This window comes from Bactrocera tryoni, chromosome 2 (assembly GCF_016617805.1).
Source record: "Bactrocera tryoni isolate S06 chromosome 2, CSIRO_BtryS06_freeze2, whole genome shotgun sequence".
NCBI classification, from domain to species: Eukaryota; Metazoa; Arthropoda; class Insecta; order Diptera; family Tephritidae; genus Bactrocera; species Bactrocera tryoni.
In genome coordinates, this window is record NC_052500.1 from 30,834,410 (window position 1) to 30,854,581 (window position 20,172).

The 20,172-nt window shown below is 36.4% G+C and overlaps 1 protein-coding gene across 5 annotated transcripts in view; it reads right to left on the minus strand.

Annotated features, from left to right (window-relative positions):
* Positions 1 to 19,256, minus strand: part of LOC120767234 (neural-cadherin) — a 204,758-nt gene extending 185,502 nt beyond the window's left edge. For 4 of the 5 annotated variants that reach the window (XM_040093067.1, XM_040093066.1, XM_040093065.1 and 1 more), the window contains exons 1-7: positions 18,811 to 19,256; positions 15,006 to 15,222; positions 11,035 to 11,820; positions 8,608 to 8,841; positions 8,355 to 8,546; positions 6,377 to 6,388; positions 3,391 to 3,581 (exon numbers count right to left, since the gene is read on the minus strand). In XM_040093067.1, the coding sequence (XP_039949001.1) occupies positions 3,391 to 3,581; positions 6,377 to 6,388; positions 8,355 to 8,546; positions 8,608 to 8,841; positions 11,035 to 11,820; positions 15,006 to 15,222; positions 18,811 to 19,169 (1,991 nt within the window). In that variant the 5' untranslated portion in view covers positions 19,170 to 19,256. Of the gene's footprint in view, positions 1 to 956; positions 1,148 to 3,390; positions 3,582 to 6,376; positions 6,389 to 8,354; positions 8,547 to 8,607; positions 8,842 to 11,034; positions 11,821 to 15,005; positions 15,223 to 18,810 lie in introns of all 5 variants that reach the window. The other variant, XM_040093068.1, reaches the window with a different exon arrangement.
* Positions 19,257 to 20,172: the final 916 nt, after the last annotated feature.

Sequence of the window (20,172 nt, forward strand, 5' to 3'; positions counted from 1 at the left end):
CAAGCGCCTTTTTAACCTGAATGCAACAGCACGCTGTGTGACAATCAAGTCAAGAAGGAGGCACCTAACAAAACCTGCATATCATCCGTTGAGACAGTGCGACATACAGGCAAGCATCATACAACGCTGAATTGAGAGGAGTTTTTGGGACTCTATGGCAGTCGTGGCTGCTTCCTACCATACAGCGGCTCCATATTTGGCACAGGCCACTCAACAAGTCACCATGTATGACCCCACCCACTCCTCAAATTGCGTCGTATTTTGCCTACGGTTGCCTGCAGTCGCTCCTTCACTTTCGCAAAGTGTGGAGTAACACACATCCTTTCACTTATGGTCAGCCCCAAAAATATGACTAGCGTCAAATATCTGATGCTGGCCTCTTTCACACGGACAATCGCTGGACGAACTGACGACAATCTGCGCTTAAACAGCATTGTCACCATTTTTTCCCTTGATATGTAGTTGTCACAGTCTAAAAAAAAATTTGTCCGCGTAATTACTTTATTTTTTTAGTAATTTAATTTTTTTTTTATTTATTATTTCTATTTGCTTCAATCTTCGCCGATAATTTGTTCAAAAAATAATTTTTTCACAAAGGAAGTATCTTCAGGATATGGATCAAGAAGTGCAGCTGACATAGAACAGTTTACGGACACATATATAACTTAGACGAGACTTCACTTATAAATTTGGCAAGAAACAAATACGAAAGAGCTTAAAAAATAAAAACTCTATGAAATGGTAAATAATTTAAATGGTAGTAATTAATTATAAATGTTAAATGTATATATACGAATACGAACAGATACATTTTCTAAATAATATATATTATATATATATATATATATGTATAAAAGCTTTAAGTTTAGTTGTCAATTTCCAAAACCAACTCTAGTGCTATGTTTATTTCATAAAAAAAGTTGTTGCAATTTTTTTGTATTTTTTTTCAAACAGACCTGGCTTTGATCGAGACGACTTTCCCACCGACTGGCATATTTTCCTTGACGTAAATCGGCCCATACACCGTATTGTCCCATACGGGCGGATTATTGGCACGATCGACTACGTCGATTTGCACCTCGACGGTACGCGACAGCGGCGGGTAGCCTTTGTCCTGCGCCATTGCCTCTAATTTATATGTTTCACGCTGTATGGTACACACACATATACATATACATTTACATATATATATATTTGGATTATTGTTACACACACATGTAAATTCGTACAGTAGCATATCAGGCGCGTTGTGTGTCATATTGGCATATGATTCAAATCGTGTTTTCAAAAATTGTTTAGCATTCATTTTATCGTTTATGATTTTTTTTTTGAATGAAGCGTCGCAAAAATGTGGTTATGGTTTAACGATTTGATTTTCATTTGTTTGTTTTTTTTTTTTTTGAAATTATAAAAAAGAGGGCAAAATACAAAAATTATGTATATTTTTTGCATATAAGTTGTAAACTTTAGCAAAGTTGTTGAGTTATTAAGTTGGTAAATTGCTTAAAAAAAGTATACCTTCAACCAAAAAGAGTATCAAAAGCGCCAACAACCGAACGGATAAATAATGTACATAAGAATTATATGCTAACTTGCAAACAAAAAAATCATATACATGAAATTCCAAAATAAATAAAAATTACAAAAAGTCTTGTTAAAAATTAAAATTTCACGCAAAGTGGTGAAAAGCAAAAAACTTTATTGTATGTATAATTTTTTACTATATTTTCTAAGGCAGTGCAAATTATTTTCGTTGATTTTCGTCAAAAACAATGCGCTTTGTTTTTGTCTCGATCCTAGCCCATAAACTTTTAACAGCGTAAACAAATATAGAATTTGAAAATTAGCAAAAGTAAAAAATAAAAAAAATTTATAAAAAAAAAAATTAAAAATCTGCTAATAAACGCTAAGCATATATAAGAGCTTAGCGTCAATTTCTTATGCTAAATATGACAAACTAAAATTATAATAAATTATAAGAAATAAATACGTTTTTAAAAAACGTTTTGTACACCGTAATATAATTACTTGCTTACTAGTTATTAGCATATGCATATTGAAGAAAAGAGCGTTTTTAAATTATGAAGAGTTAAAATAAAAATAAGTGTAAAGCAAAACTATGAAAAGGAAATGAACACAATACGTTTGTGCATAGTAAGAATATTGCATATTTTGTAAATATTCACTTAAAATTAGGCCATTTGTACCAAAGAAACTAGAAAACACTAAAAATGCGTACAGAGTTTATACAGAACAAAGCATTCAATGGCATTGTTTTTTAACACTTTTCTTCAAAACAACGTTAATAAACAAATTAGTTACCTGAAGCTTGGTAAGTTAACCCTAATGAAAGCCTAAACATAGTAAATAGTATGATTATATGCAATTCCTCAACATAAAAGCGCTAAATTCCAGACACCTAAAACACATAATACCTTTCCGTTAGCTGCTATTAGTTTACCAAACCCAAACATAACATTCAAAATATGAATTATATTTGTTATATATAGTACGTGTCATTATTAAATAAAATAATTTTTGCATGAATGGCGTGTAAATTTTCCGTGTAAGCAATATTCATAAGATGAAACGGCATCACATTATGACTTAGGTTTCAGGGCGTAGCGTAAATTTATTGAATTTCCAATTCGTTTGAGGATGTGTGGGAAACACGTGTCCAATACAAACTGTCTTTTTAATTTTTTTTTAAATTTCTTTGGAGCGAGGAATCAACGTTGAGAGCAAGGAGAGAGCAGTGAAATTAATATGCATTTAATGCTATTCGTATTTATAATCATCTTTTCTTTATTTCATTTTTTAAGGCAGTGACAAAATTCAAAAATTCATTGTGAACGTAACGCCGCGTTGGTGTTATCTGCTGGCAAGCAGGCCAGTGCTGCCATGCAAAGGTTATTACACCACAGTGACAGTTTTAGACGCTCACCGCTCGGCAATGTTTCGAATGGGCAGTGGTGTGTTCGCCTTTGCACACAGCGTACGGCGCTAGCACCAACAAAAATATCCCTGTTTGGGATTTGGTTACAAAAAGTCCTTTACGTTCACGTAAAAGCTGCCGTTAGTTGCTTGCAAATAGTATCAGTTAACATTACATTAGAATATGCAGTTTAAAAGTATGTTAAAGTTAGTGGTACTAAAAAGTTAGTATGAAAAGGAAATTTATTTGTGTATAAAAGTATAAGTTCTGTAAGTAAGTTCGACAAGCTTTTGTTACGTAGTGGTTACGTTAAAAATACAGGTAAATATTAGATTTATTTGGTTATTTTTGTTGCTGGTAAGTAGCACTTGGTTAAGTAGTATCTACACATATGTATGTATGTTATGCAGCTTGTCGACGCTTGTGTACAGTTAGAGCGCTATATATATACAAACCTTGCCTTCACCGATGTTACAACCGTACCCACAGTGACATTTTCACGTATGTGTATTGGACCGTATATGCTCTTGTCCCATATTGGCGGCTTGTTATTGCGGTCGACTACATCTAATTCAACATCGACATCGGCATAGGATGGTGGCTCACCACGATCCGAGGCGCGCACCCGTAAACGATAACGGTCACGCTATTGTGTGTGTGAGTGTATTGGTTATATTTTACCGTACGTTTAAGTTTCAATATGTTAACAGTGTGGTGTCAAAGTGTTGTCGTTGCGTAGAAAGAAAAAATGGGTTTTTGTGATTATGTTATAAAGAATCGTAAAAATTATTTAACAGTCTGTAAGAAATTGGCTTATGAGTTATTTTGTTTAGCAGTATCGCTTGGGTAACAACAGAATTGTATTTTAGTTTAGACCGAATAGTGGTGTTAAATGTATGAAGGAGCTTTCAGCTAAGTTAAACGAAAGTTCTCGACTAACGTTACCTTTTATTACGATTAATACGAACATGTGTATTAGTTGATGATTCGTTAGTGTGTGGTGTGTGTCTTTGCTAATTTGATTTTACGATAAACTTGTGCCACAGCAGAGAACGTATGAGATACGTTCCCCGGTTGTTGTTGTGTACAATCGTTAAAATTTTGAGTAATTAACTGCGTTAATTTAGTTAGTCCGTTGGCTAAATTGTGTATTTCATCAGTCTTTGGCTAATGAAAGTCAGCAAACTGTTTCTACGTCAATTCGGCGTATTTTTAAATGTATTTAATTGTATATAATATTATATAAGCATACAAAAAAAGAATAAAACTAAAAGTTACAAATTATATACGTACTAATTACATGACAGTAAAACAAAATGAAATTAATGAAAACTAAAATAAAATTAGTTTGATAATGGTTTATAAAGACAACAAGACAACGTTTATGTAAGTATTATTTTTCGCCAATATTTTGAACTCAATATACAATTATTTGAGAGATTTACATATCAATACCGCTGGGAAATCACGTCTGAAGAGCAGAGAGTCGATAACAAAGGCGTAATGGGCGATTTTGCGCAGTAAAAGTGGTTGAAGGCTTAATGCCGTAAGTCATAATATTTTGTTCAAACAGTTAACTGTACGACGATCTTGACAGATACATGGTACAAAAACTCAAAACCCGATGCAACAAACTGCCTGGGTACAAAACTGCAAAAGTCATGTAGATTGGAAGTACTCAAAGTTCCTATTGGTACGCGTTAGAAGAGACTGTAGGAATATGAGGGGAATACTAACTGATCACTGTCCGTTGGCGACACACGTCAGCAGGATGGGGCAGATCGATCGAGAAGACTGCAGAAAATGTCTAGAGCATACACCAGGGAAACAATGAATTATTTCTTGTGTACCTGTCCCGCATTGGCAAGACTACGCTCTAAACATAACGGTATGATACAATGGAGGAGGCATCGACAGTGAGGCCGCAGAGTCTGTTAAAATTCGTGCCAAGCGCAGGTATCCTAACGGAAGACTACTCCTCTTGGATCTACCAACTGAACTCCATCTGGTATCGCAAAGGACCAAAATTGGTCCATGCGTGGCTTATTGGCTTACCAGATTAACCTAATTCTAACTTACTTGTATGAAAGAGTTAACTGAAGAGGAGTTATTGTAGTCTTTGGAGTTATAAAAGCAAAACAATAATTCTGAATTCGCTGTCAACATAAAATCGGTAAAATTAGGCGAAATAGATTTAAAATAGTGAGATTAAAAGAAAATTTTGATATTATTTAGATACCTAAACATCTGTGTGCGCTCAGTAAGGTTAGCCTCTCCTTAGTTGTGGGGCTTTTAACGAGCCATTGCCCTATTGGCGACCATGCTGTATGGTTGGGAATCTTACCAGACCTTATTTGCAGAAGCTGTATGGAAAGAGTCTTCTCGACTGTCCCACTTGGGAGCGCATACCTTCAGATATCCCACCGAACTGTTGGGAGTGGCATTTAATTGCCTGTGCAAATTTGTATTGGCTACTAAGCATTTTAGTAATTTATACGTCCGTACACAGGAGTCTTAAGTTTAATTGATTCAGCTATTGTTTTCGTGTAACTATCACAGTATACGCTAGGAAGTTTTTTTTTATTCTCAGAAGCTGTTTTAATAAAACTGAGATTATTATTTTTACTGATAGATTTAACAATTAGTTTAGTTTGAACATTTAAAACACGTTGGAGCTAACAGTTGGATCTAAATATATTAAATAAAGGTTATTGAAATACCCGAAAAAGATATTATAATTTCAATATGTGCGCCAGGTGAAGTTTCCATTTATGGTTAACAAAAATGAGATGGATAGACACTGATGTTAAGTAATGGGCATATCGTTCCAGAATTTTGGCAAGCTCCATTCAGGCTGGCGTAGTCGACAGCTACTATACGTACTTTTCTATTGCGGAATTTTTAACGAAAAATTAACAGATCATCATAATCGATGTATTATCAATGTATTACGCTCAAGGAATGAATAATAAAATCGAATTTTAAGTTCTCAGTCTCAGACAGACAGTTATTATATTCGCAATTTGGAGCGTTGCTTTGAATTTAGTAAACCTCATGACTTGACGACAACGACAAACCATTAATATAGAACTAGTTGATTGACTCACTGACTCCAATGATAACAAAGAAGAAAGTATATTATCCATTTCCATGCGAATAATTATGTCGCAGAAACTCTTCAGCTTCACAAAAGTATTCTACCAATCAATCGTCCAAAAGCGCCAATAATTATCGACTGCATCTTCGACGCACGAAATTAAGTTTGATGAGATGGATCATTATTTGATTAGCCATATTTAACGGTTTGGTGAGTTACTATGCAACGGAGACTAAGTACAGTTACGACAAGCATAGAAATATATAAGCATCTCCACTTTCGGGACATGAGGTACATTTGTATACGGAAGTGCGATAGCATGTGCGTACATACATTGTACTTACTGGATAGCAACCCTGCATTGAGATGCAGCGCGTGGTAACGCACAATTGTTGTATATTCATAACAGTTTAAACATATATGAAAGAAATCATTGAGAAATGCTTTAGTTATTGAGTTTATCAAATATATGCAACAATAAAAATAAAAACAAAAACAAAAACAAAATGTAACTATAAAATAATAAAACTGAATATAACATCAAAAGGTGCAGTTAACGAAACAGAAAAGTAAACGCTACAATTTAACACTCAAAAATCGTTATAAATTTTTATATTTTTTTATACATTTTTGTATTTTTGTGATACGTTTGTTCCCTTCCATTTGTACACATGCATTCGCGATATTGAAAAAAATGCTTGAAGAACAAAAGTTTTGGCTGACCTTCAAAAAAGTTTTAGTCCGCCGAACTTTAACTTTCGGGTAAACGAAAAAGTTAGAAATATCACCTGAAGTGATAAAAATTGGCAAAAATACGATTTTAGTTGTACAAAAATTCGGTATAACCAAAATGTTAGTTGCTACTTACTAACAAAAATATGCATTAACCACAAAATCAAGTAAGTAGTACAAAAAATCATTTCAAAAGCAAAAATAAATGTGTCGTTTATTTTTTTTTCGTTAGCAATTACGTCTGTTTTGAAATAAGCTACAATACGATATACGAAAAAATGTCATCGTTCTTGAGCATCATTTTGAAAACAGTTGCCGCTGTTAAGTCTTTAGTGTTTGTTGTTGTTTTGCTAATTGGTGTTTGTTGTTGCAGTGTGGAAAATGTCACTTTTAGTTAAATATATATTAAAAATGTTAAATCTCAAGCATTTGTGGGTGTTTGAGACACAAATGGCGTGTATCATAATTTATTAGTACCTCCACCTTGCATTAAAACGACCGACCTAACTTGCTATAAACTACATACTAAGCACTGCAAGTGCCAAAAAACACCAAAGTTGCCAGTTTTCGCCTATATTCTTAATTATATTACTGATCTACGTAACAATGGGGTTTTCAAAAATGTTAAAAATCTATTTTAATTTTGTTCTTAGTAATTTCTCTTATGTAAATAACGCTGCCACCGATTTCGTGAGCGTTTTTAGGAAACTATAAACTATAACCAAAATTCTAACTCAGAATGTTTTCGATACAAAAACATTCTCTGTTGAAAACTAAAAATCAAAGGGGAAGGCTGCTCTTTTCAATAAAATTTCTATGAACTAACCAAAAAGTGAAAGTAAGCTTAAGGATGTTGCACTCATGTTCAAAAAATTTAATATTTTTTCAACTTTTGGCATAACTTGCGCCTTGTATGAGAAGAAAAGAGATTTTGCATTTCTTTTCTGATATGCTTTAAAAAAATTTGCACTGCATATAGTTTCATTCGAATGCATTTTCAATTTGTTTATCTCTTAAAGATATTTATGTGTTATATACTATAAAAATAATAATCAAATAATAGACTTTTACATGAATAACATCGAATAGCGAATTTTCTTATTGGTGAAAAAACTCAAAATCAGACTTTCAATGGAACATAGGTTGGTGCATAGTAAGAAAAACAACTCAAACAAAAATTGTAACGAAACAAAAGTCACCAATCATTGCAAATTTTGCTTCGGAAATTACTTAAATGTATATGTAGAAAATAATTTTGTCAAACTAAGACGTTATGAATGATCTATTCCACGCTTACGTGGCATCACTTATGGCATTAAATAATTTGATTATAAATTCAGCGAGCTTGGTTTAAGTTTTGCTTCGGTTTTGGTCGCCTAATTCATGCCAGTTTACGAGATGTTAGTAAAACAATAAAACGAAAAGTTCTTAAAACACAAAAGTACATATGAACATAAAAATATCTAAATTCATCCGTTTAAATACTTGTTAGTTAAAGCAAATCAAAGATTTTTAACTAAAAGTTCTAATGAAATATTGACAAATAAGGCATGTCAGCTATAAATGTGCATTGGTAAACGAATAACTTACGTCAAGCGGCTTCTTCAGCACGATCCAACCCGACTCCGCTTGTATGTCGAAGTATTCCAAGTCATTGGGATTGAATGGCGCACTCAAGCTGTATACGATGGCGCCATTGTTATCGGCGTCCTCATCTGAGGCGGAAACACGTAAAATATTAGTGCCAATACTGGCGTCTTGTTTCACATTTTCCACATATTTCTGTCAATTGAATTCAATATTTATTGGTAAGCTTTCCAGTGAAAATTTCATGTGTATTTACCTGTCGATCAAATAATGGTGGATTGTCGTTAACATCGGTGATTTCCACTGTAAACGAGCAAACGCCCTCCAAGCTGGGCTCTCCCTGATCAGTTGCTTTGACAGTCACCGACACGAATTTACCGTCATCACCTTCGCGATCGAATACTTTGTTGGTTGATACTTCACCGGTTTCTTCGTCCACTGTGAATTTCGTGCCTTTTTGATTCGGCTGTTGCACGATTGAATATTTGACCTGAGAGAAAGCATATTTTAAATGTTTTATAATTTAGAAACCAAAATATATTTATTAATACAATACTAACAGGTATTAGATGCTTAATAATCTATATTATACTACAAGAGCTGACAATTGTGTGTCACATGAGATCTACGTTAAGTCTATATTTGAACAGATTTTCAAGCAAATAAAAGTTTTAATTTTTTTAATTAACTATATTTCCGTTCTGGAAATTTCGATGTGAAAGATGCAGCTCGCTCTGGTCGACCTAGCGTTGACAAAGTCGATGAAATTATGGAAAAGATTGACCAGGACCGTCACATAAGCAGCCATGACATCGCTAAGGAAATTCATCAACAAACAGTTTTGAACCATTTAAAAAAGTCTGGCTACAAAAAAAAAAGCTCGATGTTTGGGTACCACATGAGTTGAAAAGTTTAATGGACCGAATTAACATGTGCGATTCTTTGCTGAAGCGAAATGAAATCGAGCCACGTCTGAAGCGAATGGTAACATGAGATGAAAAGTGGACCAAATACGACAATAATGTGCGAAAAGATCATGTTTTAAGCGTGGTGAAGCTCAACAAATGGTCGCAAAGCCAGGATTGACGCCTCGAAATGTTATGCTAAGTGTTTGGTAGGATTGGAAAGGAGTCATCCACTATGAGCTCCAGCCTGGTCTAACGATTGATTCTACATTTTACTGTTAAAAACTGAGGAGTATGAATCAAGCAATCGAAAAAAAACGGCCAGAACTGAACAACAGAAAGGGCTTCGTCTTCCATCAGGACAACGCTAGACCACACACATCTTTGATGCCTCGGCAAAAACTAGGAGAGATTGGCTGGGAAGATTTGATGCATCCACCACACAGCCCTGACCTTGCCCCATTGGACTACCATTTGTTTCGGTCAATGTAGAACTTCCTTAAGGGAACAAAGTTAGCTTCAATAGAAGCCTGTGAAAAGTACTTGTCGCAGTTTTTCGCCGAGAAACCTGAAAAATTTTACACTTGTGGAAAAATGTCTCTAGCGAAAAAATGGCAAAAAGTGGTTGACCAAAATTGTACATATTTTGTTCATTAAAGTTCATTATAAATATAAAAAAAATTAGAAATACGAAAAGACTTTTTTGTCTACCCAATATAATGGTGGTTCAAGAATCTAATATTTTTGTTTTCCTAGTACTCTGAAAAATATGTTCTTAGACACCTCTAAGCGCAAGACACCTCTCTGCAAGTATGAGTTCTTAATGGTAATGGGAAGGTCTCCGCATAACTATTTTGCACTTTTTCTTATTATTCGATAAAAAGTGTGTATCTCGCTTCCAACATTTTGAAAAAATATCTCATTAAATACATTTTTACGAAATCGCATACTCTACTTCGCTCCTCTTACCTTACGTTTAGTAGAGTAAGTTATTTCCCTCATATTATTTACTCATTAATTGCAAGAGCCTGCTTAGATTTGGATTCTCTAACGAGGACATAATTAATTCACTACCAAGTTTCAGAAAAGCATAAAAAATTACAATCAACTTGCTTACGAAATTGCGGTAATACGTTTTATTCGAATAACAAAAGAGAAAATGTGCTATGACCGCGCTCAAGAGCTCTTCATTTTGGCGGCCAATCATTCACTGAGCATAATAACCTGGTCAAGTACACTTACGCGCAAATATACTGACTTTCGCCTTGCTCGCTTCTATGACGGTCTATTGTTATCGCTTAAGTGTTTATAAAATACTGCGAGCGTACGCTTTGAGTATTTGGTTAGTGGCTCATTCACTCGACCACTAAATTAACGGTGTTGATTCGAGCTCGGCTCATATTTAATGTTTGACTTTATTAATTGGCTACATAAATTGCTGCAATGTCGGCTAAGAGAAACAACTACAACAATATACGTTTTCACCTTAAAGGAATTTGTATTGTGTCCTGTTTAAGTAATAGCTTGCCGTTTTCGAACAGGCGCTTTGCTAACCACAACCAAAATACTACACCCAAAATTTTCAACGTTTTCTTTGCTACTACTTTCTTGTTGTTCTACGTGAAATCGCGGAAATTTTATTAGCGTTAATGAACACGTATTCTTAAATGCTCGACACCCGGCTGTGAAACTCAACGGCAGCACAGAAATTTTAATTACAATTGCATTGAATTCATTCACTAGATTTAATAGTGTCTAATATATACATATATACATACCTGTCCATTAACACCTTTGTCCTCATCGGTGGCGACCACTTTTATCACAGGACTGCCATTGGGTGCACCCTCTTCCACTTTTGGATAGTAGGTGCCGCAATCTTTAAACACAGGCTTATTGTCATTCACGTCGGTTATAAAGACCACAACAACAGCGGTGGAGGTGTGTATGGTGTGATCACCATTAACACAACACGAACCATCATCCATAGCTGTGACGTTCAATTCATACTTATCACGATCCAATGATATGGCCTTATTATGTAAGCGTATTACACCGGTTATGTCCTCTATAACGAATTGGCCAGACGATGTGCCGCCACCGACAAAACCGAAACGTACATTATCACCATCCTTATCGGATGCCACCACAGTGGTGACAAGTGTATTAGGTCCGGCATTTTCATCCACATTCGGTGTATAGACTTGCTGTGAGAACTTTGGTTCTTCATCGTTCTTATTTTTCGTATAGACGCGTACAGTGGCAGTGCCTGATTTCGAAGGTTCACCTTTATCTTTTGCTGTTACAATGAATTCATAGTAGGCATTGTTGTTGTCGGCATCGAGTTGTTTATTATTGACAATAATGCCATTCGAATCGACCGCAAAGTGATCATCCGAAACTAGATATTCGATTTCTGCATTTGCACCCGAGTCAGAGTCCATTGCTTTGACACGCAGAATACTGGTTCCGAGCGGTATGTCTTCGTCTACGTTGTGCGCTTGGTAATCAGGCAATTCGAACTTCGGCGCATTGTCGTTAACATCGGTTACTCGAATAGTTAACTGTGGGAAGAAAAAAATAAAAATTTTGAATTATTCAGTATTCAAAATATTCCTTAATTCTAAATATGTTAACTACTTGTATAATTATATCGATTATATCCTACCATAATGGCAGAACATGGCCAAATATATGTAGAGTTCATGGGTCGTTAAGTAAGATATTAAATATTGTTGAAATATATATTCGAGTATGGATAAGATCGCATCTATTAATTTAGTCATATAAGACAATTTGGCTGACTTTCGTCATTTCTCTTCTACATATCTAAATGCGTTTGGACTTTCCTCTCTTATTGCTAAAGTTTGATGAGAAAGATCCCTCTTTTGTATAAATCAGTACGTAAAAGTTTGTAAATGACATGCAAAGTGGTAGTTAGTGTCACGCGGGAACTCATTATACGCTGATCAAAAGTATATTTGGTATGAATAACTCAAGCGATTCGTGATGTTTTGTCTTCAAAAATGTCCTTCCCTTGAAGAAAGCCGATGAAGGAGCTGATGATTTCAATATTAATGTTTTTTGTGTTCAAAATCTCGTCGGCGTATTGTTCGATATCGATTCTGCAAAACCATCCCAGAAGAAAATCTCTGGAGAGGGGTGCCTTAAGTTCCTTAACCGGAAGTATGCAGGCCTCACTCAGCAGTAGGACGACTCTTTCGACTTTCCACACATCGTGTATTTAAAGAGTGTTCAACGGCAACAGATTAATTCTGCCTATTTGATGACACTCAGAACGTCCTCATCGGTGAAAGTAAGTGGAGTTTAGTGTCTTGCCATTTTGCGCAGCCGTCGGATAAAACATAATTTAGCATTGTCGGTTGAAGGGAGCAGTGTAAACTGTCTACTTAAAAAGCCCCCGCACTTTTTCGGGTGTATATGCATATGCATTTGGGCATGAATTGAATTTAAAACCGATCGTCAGTCTTTACTGAGCGGCGGGTACTGAGTCGAATACCTTTAGAGCTAGAGTGTTTTCGTCCATTCGGACGACATGACCTATCCAGCGTAGCCGCTGTCTTTTAATTCGCTGAACTATGTCAATGTCGTTGTACATCTCATACAGATCACCGTTCCATCGAATGCGATATTCGCCGTGGCCAACGCGCAAAGGATCATAAATCTTTCACAGAACTTTTTTTTTGGTGTTGAAACTAGCTCCAACGAAGCTATCTACGACTTCGAAGTTATGACTGTCAACAGTGACGTGGGAGCCTAGTCGCATGTGCGAAGGCTGTTTGTTTGTTGACAGGAGTCTTGTCTTCGTTCACCACTAGACCCATTTGCTCTGCTGCGATATCAATATCATCGGCATACGCCAGCAGCTGTACACTCTTATAAAAGATTGTTCCTGTTCGATTAAGCTCTGCAGTTCGAATTATTTTCTCCAGAAGTAGATTGAAGAAGTCACGCGAAAGAGAGTCGCATTGTCTGAAATCTCGTTTGTCATCGAACGGCTGAGAGAGGCCCTTCCCGATCCTGACGGAGCTTTCGGTGTTGCTCAAAGTCAGCTTACACAGCCGTATTAGTTTTGCGGGGATACCAAGTTCAGACATCTTTCCTTTGTCAGTTGTTGATTTGCCAACTCTAAAGCCACATTATAAGGTCCAATCAGTTTGTTGACGGTGGGCTTTCTTCCTTCACACAATACACCTGATAGAACCTAATACGCGATGTTGAGAAGACTTATCCCACGGAAGTTGCCGCAGATGGTGGGGTCTCCCTTTTTGTGGATTGGGCAGAGCACACTTAAATTCCAATCGTTGGGCATGCCTTCGTCTGACCATACTTTACAAAGAAGCTGATGCATGCTCCATATCAGTTCTTCGCCGCCGTGTTTGAACAGCTCGGCTGGCAATCCATCGACCGCCGCCATTTTCCAGGCGGGTAATTGCTATTCGAACTTCTTCATGGTCGGAAAATGGATTGTCTGCTCCATTGCCATCGTGGGGATTCGAGTTCGCCTTCTCTTGGCGTTATATTTTCACTGCCATTCATCAGGTTAAAAATGTGTGCCCCACATAATTTTGGTATGCCCTGGGCAGCAGTCGCTAGATCACCTTTGGGGCTTCTTCAACAGTATGCTCCGGTCTTGAAACTTTCTGTTAGCAGCCGCATCTTTTCGTAGATTTTTCGAGCATTACCCCTGTCGGCCAGCTTATCAAGCTCTTTATACTCACGCATTTCATCCTCTCTCTCTTTTTCTGTCCATCTTCAACTCTCGGTATCTATTCCATCCCGCACGTGTTGGGAGGATGGAGACATGTGTAGAAGTTCACGCAAGTGAGGAAAGTTCCTTGATTTCCGTTCCGTTCACTAGGGAGCGGCCAGAAACGATTCTTTTCCATGTGTCTCAAACAGCTCACGACTTCCGGTCCTAGACCAAGTATCTTCTGGATAGCCTAAGAACATCTGTTTGAAAGCGAGCTAAAGTGAGAAGACGAAACATCCCCTCCACAAGGACATGCGCTGGGCTTGGGACCCGCCACGTAAAAAACGCCCGGAATGAAAAAAAGCAGTTGCGTTTGTTGCGTTTCCGTCCGTAAGAATGAATAGAGCGATGAAGGCGTTTTCGGTAAATCCAGTGAAGTCGACCCAGTTAAACTTTTCATAGTTAACAAAGATGCCTTCCATATAAGATAATAAATAAATACTTAGTACAACAGTATGACCGCTTTCTTCAATGTAAACAAGTTTTATTTTATTTTGTGAATGCATATGAGATTTTTTTATTAACTATACACACAAATCGAAATTAAGAACATTGAAACCTACATTTTCTCGACAACATACTTTCTAGGAAGTGCATACTCGTACCGACCACGTCATACAAATAGTATTTATGTATATGTGGTGTAACCCATTTCTTTTTCACAAAAAAATCAGTGTGCTTTTATTACCCTCCTTTAGTCGATATTATTGATAAATGAGCATTGAATGCGCTTTTTAACAATTTTAGTACACACTTGAGTGCATCTGCATCCAGGACACGCTTGTCCACACACAAGATTATTTTCATATTTACGCATGCACATCCACAGCTCAGCCGCTTATAGCATGAAGCAGCGCACAATTCTTAAACTGCTTTGCGAATAAAGACATACCAACGATATCGAGTACTCAACCAGCAGGTATATTTCTTTTCGTGAGTATATTTATATATAAATATGTAAGTATATCTGCTTACCTCAACGGATGTGGAGAAGCCACCCGAGTCCTCGGTGGCGGTGACTATCAGTGAGTAGACGTGTGGCTGTCGTAAATCCTCGAAATCCAATTCCTTCGCCAACTTAACAATACCCGAGGACGGACCAATGTTGAATGTACCAGCACCCTGCCCTTGCGCTTTTAATGTGTACCGTATTTCTCGATCCGCAAAAGATTTCGCCTTCACCGAGATGATGCTGAAAGAGAAGAAAGCATGATTTAGTGAGGTGGGTGTGCGAAAGTAGCTTAATATGTATTTATACGTAAGTATGTAAGATTGTATAATAATTTTAATATTTGTTACAATGTTTTTTCCATCAGCGCACAAAATTTTTGGCTACAAAAGTGCGCATAAAATGGAAAATAAATCGGGAAAGTGCCAGCACGCTGAGTGACGCTGACAACATTTATTCAAGCATATGTACATACATGCTGTACGCTTTATTTCTTCTACGTGTGCAGAACTAGTTGTAAGTAAGTGTGTGTGCCACCACTCGAATGTGCATTTGTGTGCAAATATTTTTTTTTTTTATAATTCTGGATATGTCTCTATGCGTCCTTCCGTTTACATATTTCATTTCATATGAAATGCCATTTGACAGTTGTTTTTCTATCGGAATTTCAATGAGCCGAGCTTTAGTCAGTCAGTCGTACCCGTTCGCTTGGCTCGACTAACTTCTGCTCAGCTCACGCGCTCCTCTTTCTACGGTTCAATTTGTTTTCCAGCACAATTTCGTCTTGCACAACTTTATTGGAATATAATTTGCATATTTTATTATATCCCGTATGAAGGCGGATCGCTAGGAGTAGAAAGACTCTATGTACATATATTTCCATCCTTATGTAAGCGCAATGTGTATTTCTAGGTAACTTGCAGTGAAACATCAAACAAGACATGAAGATTGCACAAACAGCATAACAAGGAGGCAAATTACCTGATTATATTGTTATTAGCGAAACTTGATTTCTCTACATATGCACACTCTACGCTTTGAAGGTACATATACATATATGTATGTATGATTGTAATTTGCGCTTGAAAGACAAAAGATGCATTTACAGTTTAATTATATTCGGAAAAGGTACCTATAGCCAACAAAATCAAGATTAATTACTTTCATTAAGTATTGAAGAGCTTAAATTCATGTATTTATAAGTCAAGTTTAAAGAGATCAAAGAGTTAGTGGTAAAGTATGAAGCCCTTTTAGCAACTTAATTTCAGTGACTATTAAAATTATGTTTAAAATTTGGGGAATTTCTTTAAAATCCAACCCAATAGAAAAACTCTTTTTTTTATTGAGCTTTCCATCAGTTGGCGACGAAAACAATAGCTTGTCTATCTCTACCAAACAGAATTTACATATGTAGATAACCTTTACAACATCAACAACAAAATGTTTTAGCTTTTATTTGATTTTAACAAATATGGAATATTTATTATTAAAATCTGTCACCTATAGACCTCTTCGCTGAAAACTGCGCAGCAAAATTGTCGGGACGACTACTGCCTGCTGGAGATTTTCCATATAGAACTTTCGTGCAGCTCGGGTGGGTAATGGTGGTTTGGCAAGTACCCATTACATGATCCCACTTTTCAACTGGGAATGAAAGTTCAAAGTAAACATAGAAAATTATCGTTGACGTAAAGGTATATTAGCTGCGCCCAACACTCTAAACATTTTTGCTTTTAAGTTGCCGATGAACTGCAATATATTTCAAGCTGAGGTCTTTGCCACTGCGTAAGCCACGGAGCTGGCCTCTAATGTACCTGCAGACAATTCCAGAGCCAACATCAACGTAGACAGCCAGGCAGCAATCAAGGCAGTAATCCGTATCGCATATCCGCCAGAAGTGTCTTGGGAAGCAGGGCAGCAATGGAAAGTATTGTCAGAAACAAGCAACTTCACTTCTACTGGGTGTTAGGTCACAAAGATATCTTGGGTAACACCCAAAAACGTGATCAACATTGGAAAACCCATTCATTGTCTATACAATACGACATAAAACGGTATATCGGAAGTAACAAAATTTCTATTGGCACTAAGAGACTGTAGGAACATGATCGGAATACTAACTAGTCACTGTGTGTTGGTGACCTACGGCTGCAGCATGGGTCTGACAAATTGAGAAGACTGCAGAAAATGTCTAGAGGGAAACAATGGAGCATCTTTTGAGCACTTTACCCGCATTATCAAGACTACGCTGTAAGCACCTGGTGTCATGGTATGATGTACTGGAAGAGATATCGATAGGCCATAGAGTCTGTTGAAATCCATGCTGGACGTAGTCTATCCGGTCGAATATTATACTATAATGAATGCTGGGTCTCAAGATGGGTGATGGTGATGCAAATAGTACGCTCAGTAGGCCAATTATATTGACCATAAGTTGAGCGAAGCGCCCAAAACACATTCTTTATAGAACGTGAATTTTCGTAATAAAGTTGTACCTTTGGTAAACGTTGTTCAGGCGTGAGTCTTTCCATGATAAAATGCCAAGCAACACTGAACAAAAATAATATGACAATATGACACGACTCACGAGTGATCTTTCAAAAAAATTACCTCTATGCGGATCATCCATTAATACAGAATTGGAGTATTATAAAACAAAATGGTATATTCTTTTGGTTTCTGATAGCTGGAACTGATATCTTAGTTAAATTCCGATAAATTACTTTTCCGTACAATTTGTGCCGAACAAGCCACTTTTACTTCTTTAGAAAAAAAGTTTTGATTTAATGACCGCCTTCTCATATATTTCATATATTGAAGTTCATTACAATTCACTTTATTGCATTTATCACTGTAGTCCATGGTATCGCAATAACTTTAAATATTGTCTGATTAAAACTTACATGAACAGGGTAAAGAAATAAATTTGCACGATTTTATTAACGTTTTGAAAAAAAAGCTCTTAAACTAGTACAAGCATGCCAACGCTTAGTCAAATTTTTTAAACACACGTTATATGTTAAGCCTCGGCTGAGATGACCTTCTGTGCTTTTCGCATTTTTATTCCTTCAGTTTCGACTAATTTTTGGAGCGTTAATAGTTAGACTATTGCACAGTTTCGACGTCATACTCATAAAGCCATGTCTCATCATTTCACGTCACGTAATGATACGGTTGAATAATGCAGGCTCTTCAGCTACGTTCTCAAGTATATCTTTTGCGACCTCTACTCGACTTTGCTTTAGGTAACGATTCAGGTCTTTTGATACGAGTTTAGCATTGGCATACTTCATACCCAAAATATTAACAAAAATATCTGATGACAACATGAAGAGCACTTTTCTTTAACTTTTCACAAAGTTTACGATGATTTCACGAACTTCTTGGAATCCACATCGCGGTCTTCAGTAACTTTTATCTGAACGGCTACAATATTTTCATTAATTCGAGCGTTTCTTTGTCTTATTGGCATTTTGAAAAGGTACGATCGAAATTTTCAACCATTCGACGAATTGCTAGCAAAGGTGGACGATTACTACGACCACAAAATGGCAAAAGCGCAAGAAAGTTGCAGTTTAAGAACGATTATTTTGATAATAAAATTGAATAATTTGTAAACATTACTGAATACAATCAAAATTACACTGAATTACAGATCATGACATATTAAAAATGGCCGAAACGACATTTGTAAATCATATAATCCATATTGGAAAACCCTGTATAACTAGAAAAATGTGCCGAAATAAATGAGTTTTATTAACGGTATATTTAAGATATTGATATATTTTGTATGTAGCCTAATTTTAAAATATGGTTTTTACAACTTACTCAGAATCCTTTTTCTGATTTTCCGGTATCTCCGCTTCATAGCTAGGCATGTAGAATTGTGGTGCTCGTTTGCCGCCCACAATGGAAAGACGCTCCTCAGGTGTGCTCTGGAAACGACGATCATCCACTTTGCCATTTTGATCTTCCGCTTTCACATATAAAACATATTCCATATCCAACTGGAAAAGATCAGTACCACGGGTGCGTACAACACCCGAGCGTTCATCCACTTCGAAACGTCCACCGGTACGATCACGTACAATGAAATAATGTATGTTATGATCGGTGTCCGGATCACGAGCTTGTAATGTAAAAACTGGTGTATTGGGCGGAGCATTAAGTTGTACGACGGCTTGCATGGGCAGCGGACGATTAATAAAGTATGGTGGTTCATCATTGACATCTTTCACGTGAATGATGACGCGCTGATTGTCGGTGTACTTGAGGTCGGAGACTAAAGAGGAAGAAATTAAGAGAAATAGTTGTTTGTTAGTATGTATTTTTGTTTATATAGTTATTTATAATATACTTAATTGTATAATTTTATGTTACTGATAATCGATAAGTTATATTTAAACACAGTAATATTCTTAAAGTCGTTGATTTTTTTTCTTTCTTTAAGTCTGCATACCCCAAATCTAATTGCAAAGCAATGTCAATGTCACCAACAAAGTCAAAAGGAAATTTACAACAAAAACTAATTACGTTTTTGTGAGTGACAACAACTCCGTCAATCGTTTCATGTCCTTTCACTCAACTTTCTGCAAACAACTTTCCTTATTTGCACACGAAAGTGAACAAACTACAATCTTGAGCATTATTAGCTCCCTTGAAGCCGTACTTACAACCCGCACATACTCAGATTACGCAAGGTCTGCTTTAACCGTAAACACGTGGACATATGCACATCCTTGAAAAGAGCACTCAACTTCTGTGTATCGATTTATAGAAGCGTATTTGTTCTGCGTACCCAACAAAAGGGGAGCAATGCCACAAACATGTATATACATATATATACAATCATTCAAAGCATACTATAGAATTTCGCCAAACGATCTGGGAACTATTCGATTTCACTTAAGCTATTAAAATGCAATGAATTAGAAAAACAGCAATAAATATCAAATGCAGAAGCTACAGGCATCAGAAACGGTAAAACTCCTTCGTGTGCAAATACTTCATTGAATGCGCAACAATAACAAAGCGATTACGTTCTAGCTGTATTTGTGTACGTATTTGTACTTCAACACCTTCTCTATAGACTTGTTTACATACATATATGGGTGTATGTGTGGGTACAAATGAACGTCGCAAGCAAAGGTACGGCAAAAAATCAATAAAGGCGACCGCTAGGCAAGCAGG